Source organism: Chanodichthys erythropterus, chromosome 11 (genome assembly GCF_024489055.1).
Source record: "Chanodichthys erythropterus isolate Z2021 chromosome 11, ASM2448905v1, whole genome shotgun sequence".
NCBI lineage: Eukaryota > Metazoa > Chordata > Actinopteri > Cypriniformes > Xenocyprididae > Chanodichthys > Chanodichthys erythropterus.
The window spans coordinates 42,013,253-42,023,240 of NC_090231.1; the positions used below are offsets into that span (position 1 = coordinate 42,013,253).

Below are 9,988 nucleotides of genomic sequence, written 5' to 3' on the forward strand. Positions count from 1 at the left end.
TTCTCCTTAAGCGATACTATCAATTTAATTTTGTGGTTGAATGGCTTCAAATTCTTAGTAGAAGAGGTTCAGGATCAGTGTTGTCGTCCGGTCCATCCAGAAACACGGTTGGCCGGGCCAGTCAGTCAACCTCCGGCTTCCTCCGCATACCGCTCCAGCGAACTCCCTGCCTGCCCCAGGCTGGACCCATATTCCGCTACTGGGCCCAGTAAGCGGAGGAGGAGGAAGAAAGCGGCCCCAGTGTCTCCAGAGCCCGCTCCAGTGTCTCCAGAGCCCGCTCCAGTGTCTCCAGAGCCCGCTCCAGTGTCTCCAGAGCCCGCTCCAGTATCTCCAGAGCCCGCTCCAGTATCTCCAGAGCCCGCTCCAGTGTCTCCAGAGCCCGCTCCAGTGTCTCCAGAGCCCGCTCCAGTGTCTCCAGAGCCCGCTCCAGTGTCTCCAGAGCCCGCTCCAGTATCTCCAGAGCCCGCTCCAGTATCTCCAGAGCCAGCTCCAGTCCCCACAGAGCCAGCTCCAGTGCCTGTGGGGATTTTAATTGTATTTGAGGGGATGAAATGGCCCTCAACCCCAGTCTCCTCCGAGCCAAGTTCTCCAGTCTCCTCCGAGCCAAGTTCTCCAGTCTCCTCCGAGCCAAGTTCTCCAGTCTCCTCCGAGCCAAGTTCTCCAGTCTCCTCCGAGCCAAGTTCTCCAGTCTCCGCCGAGCAAGCAGCGCCAGTCTCCGCCGCCGAGCAAAGTTCTCCAGTCTCCGCCGCCGAGCAAAGTTCTCCAGTCTCCGCCGCCGAGCCAGCCGCTCCAGCCCCGGCCGCCGAGCCAGCCGCTCCAGCCGCCGCCGCCGAGCCAGCCGCTCCAGCCGCCGCCGCCGAGCCAGCCGCTCCAGCCGCCGCCGCCGCCGAACCTACTGCTCCTATGAACTGTGTTTTAGAAACCTCCAGCCCAAAGACTGTTTCCCCTCCCTGCCTCCCTCTCCCGCCTCCGTCCATATGTCTCAGCACTGAACCTTCACCTCAAGCCCCCTCGCCCAGATCTCCACCTCGGACCTCTGGGCGATTACCTACACCCCGGCTCCAACCTCCCTCTGCTCCACCGTTACCCATCAGTCCACCAGCGTCACCAGTATCCATCCTGCCTCCACTCACACCTTGTGCACTCGTCAGCCTGCCCTTCCCTCTGGACTACACTCCTCCGTCTCCGCTCCGTCACTCCGTCCCTCAGTTTCAGTTGGCTTCCTCACTCCCCCCGGTGTTCTTTTTGTTGGCTGTCCTACTGCTTCTACTGCGGCCTTCTGGAGTCCCGGCTGCGCTTCGGTCGGCAGAGCCTTCGGTTCCGCCATCACCCGCCAGTCCTTCAGCGCCGCCTGGGCTCAACGCCTCGAAGGCTTCGGCTCCTGACCCGCCATGGCTGCCCGCTGCACCTGACCCGCCATGGCTGCCCGCTGCACCTGACCCGCCATGTATGCCCGCTGCATGTCTGCCCGCTGCACCTGACCCGCCATGGCTGCCCGCTGCACCTGACCCGCCATGGCTGCCTTCGGCTCCTGACCCGCCATGGCTGCCTTCAACCCCTGACCCGCCATGGCTGCCTTTGGCTCCTGACCCGCCATGGCTTTTGAGCCCGCCCTGGAGACCTCCACTCCAGTCTACTCATCCCCCTGCTCCGGTTTGAGGTCTCCAGGGCGCCCGCCCCCCTCCCGGTTGTTACATCTACGGCGCGAGGACGCGCCTACCGGGAGGGGGAGGTACTGTTACAGATCCCTTGTTTCCCTGGACTCCATTTCCCATGATCCTCCTGTTTCGTCACCTGCACTCACTTCCCTCATCAGCTCCTCATCATCACAGATCACCTGCACCTGGACTCTATTGTCAGCACTCCCCATATATTGCACTCACTCCCTTCACTCCTGGTCCGTTCTCTGTTTTGTTAAGATGTATGTTTGGTGTTCCCTGCTTTCTGTTGAATAAACGTATCATTCGTATTGTGGAAATCCGTATCAGCCTCATCTCTACCAGCATCCGTAACACACTGGCTCCGTTGCGACTCCAGGGCATTTGTATTTTGAACTACATAGACGACTGGTTAATACTAGCACAGTCGCAAGAGATGGCATTACAACACAGGCGTCGTACTAGCCCATCTAGTTTCTCTAGGTTTGAGATTAAACAAGAGAAAGTGTTCTCTGTCCTACCCAGAGAACGACATATTTAGGGGTCATATGGGATTCGACCATGATGCGGGCACAAATGTCTTCCGCTCAAGTCGAGACCATTCTAACCACCCTGAACAATGTCAGGCTAGGCCAAGATTCCACTGTTCTGCAATATCAAGAAATGTTAAGTTTCAGTTGTAGCTCAGAGCCGAGAGGTTTTGTCTAGGCAATTCTCTACGGCAAATAAGGGCAAGGGCACACGCTGAGTGCTTTGTGCCCTTTCTAAAATCCATGTTATGGTAAGTCACGTGCTAACGCTTCGTGCACTTTCTAAAATCCATGTTTATGGTAAGGGTTACGCACTGCGGCTTCGTTCCCTTTCTATGTGGCTCAGACCTCGGTTCTTTACCCTGGGTCCCACTCTAGCCGCGTTGATGTTGCAAGATGCCAACAAAAGAAGCTTCCCGTACAGGTTGGGGAGCGGCCTTAGGTGGCCGTCCAGTCCAAAGGGATATGGTGAGGTCATCATCTCCATTGGCACATCAATTGCCTCGAATTGATGGCTGTATTTCTGGCCCTGAAGTGCTTCCTCCACCAGTTAAGGGGTTACCATGTCCAAGTGCGGGTGGACATTACTGCGGTAGCCTCTAATATGAATCGCCAGGGTGGCCTGCGTTGCAACGTCTTAGACAGGCTAGTGCAGCGCGTTCTGCTCTGGGCTCAGGACAAGTTTCTGTACCTCATGGCGATTTATATCCCCAGATATCGGTCCAGACAGAGAATCAAATCTGGTAAAGATTTTATGAAACAGATGGACCTCTTCGCCCCAACAGGCAGCGCTATGTCCACTTTATTTCTGTCACCCAGCTTCCCCTGGGTCTGGATGTGATGAGCATATGTGGCCCAGAATGTGCCTGTATGCGTTTACTCCAGTTTCTGTGCTCCCAGAAGTTCTAGCCAATTTCGCCAACAAGTGACTTGCCTCTTTCTGATAGTGCCTTGTTGGCTGAATGGAATATGGTTCTCAGAGATATCTCTCCTCGACGGCTCGCCTTGGGCGATACCGAGCAGGAGGGACCTACTGTCTCAGGTGCAGGGGACAATATTTCATCCCCGGCCAGAGATGTTGAATCTTCATGTTTGGCCCCTGAGGGGAACCAACTGAGGGACACAGGGCTTTCACCTGAAGTTATCGAGATTATTTTAAATGCTAGAGCTCCCTCTACTAGAGCAAGTTATACAAACAAATGGGGTGTCTTTGTAAGATGGTGTACTGCACACAATGCAGATCCAGTAAACTGCCAAACTGCTACAGTTCTGGACTTCCTGCAGGAAAAATTTGACAGGTACATGCCCCGCCACTCTCAGGGTTTATGTAGCTGCTCTCTCGGCTTACCACACTCTGATTGATGGGGTGCTTTTTGGGCAAGCATGTCCTTCTCTCTCACTTTATTCGAGGAGCTAGGCGGCTTAAGCCTCCTTCTAGAACCAGGATCCCTTCATGGGACCCAGCAATAGTCCTGGAGGGCCTGGTTGAGACCCCTTTTGAACCATTTGAAGTCAGTTTCTGACAAGCTGTTAACTCTGAAAATGGTTTTTCTTATGGCTATAACTTCTCTCAAAAGAATTGGGGATTTGCAGGCTCTGTCGGTTGTGCCATCCTGCTTAGACTTTGCCTCAGGAATGGGGAAAGCTATTTTGCATCCTCATCCTGACTATCTGCCTATGGTTCCTTTCTCGAACTTGCATCTGGTCACTCTTGAAGCCTTCTGCCCTCCGCCGTTCACAAGGCCGGATCAGGAGAGACTTCACAGACGCCATGTTTGTTTGTCATGGCGGCCATAACAGGGGTGCAGCCGCCACGAAACAGACCATGTCACTTTGGGTGAGAGATGCTATTGCCCTTGCTTATGAGGCTTATGAGGTGGTCATACTTCGCCAACAGTCATCAGGGCTCATTCCACCAGGGGAGTTGCCTCTTCTAGAGCTTTGGCGGGGGGCGCCCCCCTTACAAAATGTTTGTGATGCGGCAGGTTGGTCCTCTCCGCACACATTCATAAGGTTTTATAGTTTGGATGGTCATGGTACTCCGGGCTCTCATGTCCTTGAGTCGACATCGCAAGCTAGTGTCTGAGACTCTCTGTGCTTGAGACACACTTCACAGCCAGGGGGTCCGGACACACAGTGCAGCGGCGTGGGTATTCTCTTTCCCATAGCGCTAAATAAAGTGCAGCTTAGAGTGTAGCCTTTGAAAGGGAACGCCCCGGGTTACTTCACTGTAACCCTGCTCCCTGAAAAGGCGGGAACGAGAAGCTGCGCTTCTTTGCCGCACTGAGATGTCCCAGGACTGCTCTTCAGACAAAATATCTGCTGATGCACAGGTGGATCATCTAATTATAGCCTCGCTACGATGCATTCCAATGAAGTCATGCAAGGCTATAAATATAGGTCAGTTTCATTGATGTTGTTTTACACATATATTCACAGCTGGTCACGACTAAAAGACGTTCCCATAGCGCTGAAAAAAGCGCAGCTTCTCGTTCCCGCCTTTTCAGGGAACAGGGTTACAGTGAAGTAACCCGGGGCGTTATACATAGTTCATATACTTTCAAATAGGAAATAAAATCTGGGATTAAACTATTGATTTAAAAAGTCCACATACACACATTTGATGCATCAGTTAAAATTTCCATGGTTAGTATGATTTTTTTCATGTTTATTTTAAAAGAAGTCTCATCAAGGCTGCATTTATTTGATCAAAAATACAGTAAAAAATTGTGAAATATTATTACAAATTAAAATAAATGTCTTCTGTTTTAATATAATTCATTTCTATGATGTAAAGCCGAATTTTCAGCATCATTACTCCAGTCTTCAGTGTCACTGCTGATTTGCTGCTCAAAAAACATTTCTTATAATTATTATCAGTATTAAAAAGAGTTGTGCTGCTCTTTTAATATTTTTGTGGAAACCGTGATGCATTTTTTTTCAGGACTGTTAGATGAATAGAAAGTTCAAAACAACATAATTTATTAAAAAAAAAAAAAAAAAAAAATTCTACATTATAAATGTCTTTACTGTCACTTTTACTTTACTGTCACTGTCATCAATTCTTCATCCTTGCTGAACAAAAGTATTTTTTTTCCTTAAAAAAATCTTACTGACCCCAACCTTTTGAACTGTACATGTAGCAAACATCATAAGCTAATAAACTATACTGTGATTTATTAAATATTGGTACATTTAATCATAGTACTGTTTGTATTCATTTTATAAAAGGGTCATGTGTTGGTGATTTTATCACAATTAAGGGAATTCTTGGGACTCTTTAACCGCTGTAAAATCACTATCATCAACTCTCATGATGGCTTATTGTATTAATGTTACTTTATTGGCTGGTTCTCCTCAGGTTTCCATGAGGAGGCCTGGCCCTCGAAGGGTGGAATCGAAACGCTTCAGCCGTAATGTTGGGGAGGCGGAGCTTCAGATGGTGCTTCAGAGAAGGAGGCGGGCCATGGGGGACGAAAAAGGGACCCCACCTCCTCCAACTAAACCCAAAGGTACTGTTTCTTCCTTTACTCCATCACAGACCTGAACAGCTTAATTTAAAGGGTTAGTTCACCCAAAAATTAAAATTCTGTCATTATTTACTCACCCTCATTTCGTTCCAAACCAGTAAGACCTTCGTCTTCAGAAAACAAATTAAGATATTTTTGGTGCTCACATGTACAGCGTTGGCCAATACTGAGCCGGCATTCGGACGTAAACACAGAAGCGCTGCATTGCGTTCACTGCGTCAACTGTGTAGGAGACTGACAGGGGAGAGAATAAATTGTTAAATAAAGTTGTTATATTTGTTTTGTTTTTGTGCACAAAAAGTATTCTCGTCGCTTCAAAACATTAATTGGAACCACTGTAGTCACATGGATTATTTTAACAATGTCTTTAATACTTTTCTCAAACTCAAAAGGTGTAATGACATTGCTGCCTATGTGTGGTTCAGAAACCCTTGGATTTTATCAAAAATATTTTAATTTGTGCTCCGAAGATGAACGAAGGTCTTACGAGTGTGGAACGACATGAGGACGAGTACTTAAAGAACGAAATTTCATTTTTGGGTGAACTAACCCTTTAAACTGCTAATTCATTTAAATGTACTAGGTCAATCCTACAGTTTACTACTGAAAAAAATCAGCACACACAGATGAAAACAGTGAATTCTGAATTTATTTGCAGATGATCTAATTTTATAAAATGTGTACCTTCAATGCAACATAAGTGTCTTTGGATAAAAGCATCTGGCATAAATGTAAATGTAAATATACAGGTGATTTTTCAGTTAAAGGTATAGTTCACCCAAAAAATTAAATTATCTCATGATTTACTCACACTCAAGCCATCCTAGGTGTATATCACTGTCTTCATTCAGACAAACACAATCGGAGTTATATTAAAATATATCCTGGATCTTCCAAGCTTGATAATGTTAGTAAAGGGGCATGAGATTTTGAAGCCCAAAAAGTGCATCCATCCATCATAAAATAATCCATACTAGATGGTTCATAAATGCCTTCTGAAGCGATGCGTTTTTGTAAGAAAAATATCTATATTTAAAACCTTATAAACTATAATAACTTGCTTCCGGCAGACGGCCGTACTCATCGTTTTACACCAAAAGAGTGACCTCTGACGTGACGTGGGATGTAGGAGTATCGTAAGCTTAGACGCCTCACGCGGTTCAAACAAATAGGGCTGGGCAACAAACTCAAGCTCCTCTTCTCTTATATCGAAATCCTCCAACAATTCTCTTTAAAAATTCTTATTTTATACTTCTAACTCATGACCAGCGTTTTGTTTTACTCTATCCTCTGTGCTTCCGCATTCATCAATACATCATGTGTTGGGTCAGAGGTTACTCTTTCACCGTAAATGGATGTTTACGGAAGCTAGTCTAAAGCTAAAAAATTTACTAGTCTTAATTTCGACATAAAGAGTTCATTAGTAGGCTAAACCCACAAATGACAGAAGTGTCTTCAAGTAAATAAGAAATAAATTATTCCACAGGGGAAATAAAATAAGTCCACATGAAGTGAGTTTTATGCTTAAAACAACTGAAAAATATATTCCAAACTTAAAATACACTCTCTGAAAACAAGTTAATAATGTTTTATGCAATTTTGCTTCTTAGGTTATCTTAGAATTTTCCGATATTTTTACTGTATTTTACAGTGGCCGAGAGAGCTCAACGCGCTGCAAATGAAGAAAACACATGCAAATAGAAAAAACACCAGCAAATAAAAAAAACATTTTCATCAGTTTGACAACACATGCGCTGCAAATTCCACAACACTTACAAAAAGACAAACGCACTGCAAATTCCACAACACTTACAAATAGTGAAATGCGCTGCAAACTCCACAACACTTACAAAAAGACAAACGCGTTTGTTGTGGAGTTTGCAGCGCGTTTGTCTTTTTGTAAGTGTTGTGTAGTTTGCAGCGCGTTTCACTATTTGTAAGTGTTGTGGAGTTTGCAGCGCGTTTGTCTATTTGTAAGTGTTGTGGAGTTTGCAGCGCGTTTCACTATTTGTAAGTGTTGTGGAGTTTGCAGCGCGATTGTCTATTTGTAAGTGTTGTGGAGTTTGCAGCGCGTTTCACTATTTTTAAGTGTTGTGGAGTTTGCAGCGCATGTGTTGTCAAACTGATGAAGATGTTTCTTTATTTGCTGGTGTTTTTTCTATTTGCGTGTTTTCTTCGTTTGCAGCACGTTGAGCTCTCTCGCCCACCGTAGGGTATTTTGGGATAAAAAGATAAAAAAATAAATAAATAGAAGTTTATTAGTATCGTACAGTTTATAAGTAAACTTTAAAAGGGTTTTTGTATCAGAATCAGATTTACTGGTTAAATTGGTTGCACTTCGAAGCAATTATCCTTCACAGTGGTGCTTAAAAGCTGCCTCCTCATTTATTGATCGGTTATGAATGTTTGTGTGAGCTGCATTACAACACAGCCACTTAACTAAAACTTTAAGTCAATGTTTCCTCAGATTCTCTCGCTGCCGTGCCGGTCTCGAGCTCTTCACCCTGGGCGGGGGAGAGTGGAAGCGCCCCTGTCCTCCGCAGACTTCAGCAGAACCGCGAGAAGAGAGTCTCTCGCATAAAGGCTTCGGAGTCCATTATATGGGAAGAAAAGTGAGATTTGAGGGGTCTTTTATTTTGACCTTCTGCACTTTTGAGAAACACGATGTTGAACTAAGTATGACTTCAACACCTATTTTCTTCTGTCATATGCCTTTTGGAGTTTGTTTAGAGTAAATGTCACATAAATGCTGAATAAAACGTTAACCCTGTTAACTATGGTATGAAAGCAGCCATGGAAAAACCAAGGACCCTTGCATTCAAAAATGAATTATGAAAGAAATAAAAGACATTCTGCACATATTCAGACTGTCTTTTCTTTACCCTTGGTCTATGTTTGCTGTTGTGTTGGACGTTTGTTCTTTTGAGGCATGAATTCTTCCATTCTATTGCTTGAATACTTGATTTGCTCAAGTATGTGGACCTTTAAATGATTCTTTCATTTTATTGAATCACAAATCAGACACTGACATTTTCAAAGCATTGAAACTCAAAATTACTTTAACATGGCATTGTTTTATATTCATAAAACCAGCATTGCACTCTGGTGTGATTGTGTACCATTCTTGGTGAGTCTGTTGCTCACGTTCAGCAATGTTATAATAATACCAAAGAATCTAATTTGGATTAGAATCAAGGCTACAACTCAATCATTAAAGAATATAATGTAGTCAACACTGAAAAAACAGACAATTTAATTTATTTTTTCTATTGCAAATTTTTTGCACTACTATTTTTTAAGTACATTTCACATGTATGGAATTTAAGGTGCCATCGAACGTTTTTTTTTTTTTTTTTACAAGATGTAATATAAGTCTAAGGTTTCCCCTGAATGTGTCTGTGAAGTTTCAGCTCAAAATACCCCATAGATTTTTTTTATTAATTTTTTTAAAGGTCCCGTTTTTTGTGTTTTTTTTTGAAGCTTTGATTGTGTTTATAGTGTGCAATATAACATGTGTTCATGTTTCGCGTGTAAAAAAACACAGTATTTTTCACATTATTTACTTATCTGTATACCGCTGTTTCCACTGTCATAAAAACGGGCTGATGACTTCCTTGTTCTATGAAGTCCCTCCTTCTGAAATACATAACGAGTTCTGATTGTGCCAGAGGTTCCTGTGTTGTGATTCGACCTCATACGGAAAACAGCCATATACATAAACATAGTCCCCTCTTGTGGCCATTATGTGCACTGCAGTCCAACATTAACTATTGCAGTAAGGATACCACAATTATAATTTTCGGGAACCGAGTTAAACATAAATTGTAACCATTGATCTCTAAGTACAGCGTCCCTGGGAAGGCCAAACAAAGGTGATTGGACTGCGGGATGAAAATAACACAGTTTCGACGACATGGCGACAAACACACTACAAACGCAATTCTTGCTCTTCTCCGTGGGAGCGCAACAAGACCACGCCCCCTTTTTTGTGTATTCCTGTGGGCGGAGGTTAGTCAAAAAACTGTTTTAGTGATGTCATTAAAGAAGGAAGTAGAGGGATGTAGTCCAAACTGGCCGTTCGATGTAGGCGACTTCTGTTAAATAAAATATCTTGCTTGGCATTGCACTTTGAGCTTTAAAATTTTACAGATTTTATTTATTATCACAACAACAATACACACTAACTAAAGTTTGAAACATGGGATCACGAAGAACGGGACCTTTAACTGCCTATTTTGGGGCATTATTAACTATGCACCGATATATAGGT

At 44.5% G+C, this 9,988-nt stretch overlaps 1 protein-coding gene across 1 annotated transcript in view; it reads left to right on the forward strand.

Moving 5' to 3' along the window:
* Positions 1-8,559, forward strand: part of shtn2 (shootin 2) — a 72,725-nt gene extending 64,166 nt beyond the window's left edge. Inside the window, exons 16-17 of the mRNA XM_067401040.1 lie at positions 5,550-5,700; positions 8,186-8,559. Coding sequence (XP_067257141.1) covers positions 5,550-5,700; positions 8,186-8,334 — 300 coding nt within the window. The 3' untranslated portion in view covers positions 8,335-8,559. The remainder of the gene's footprint in view (positions 1-5,549; positions 5,701-8,185) is intronic.
* Positions 8,560-9,988: the final 1,429 nt, after the last annotated feature.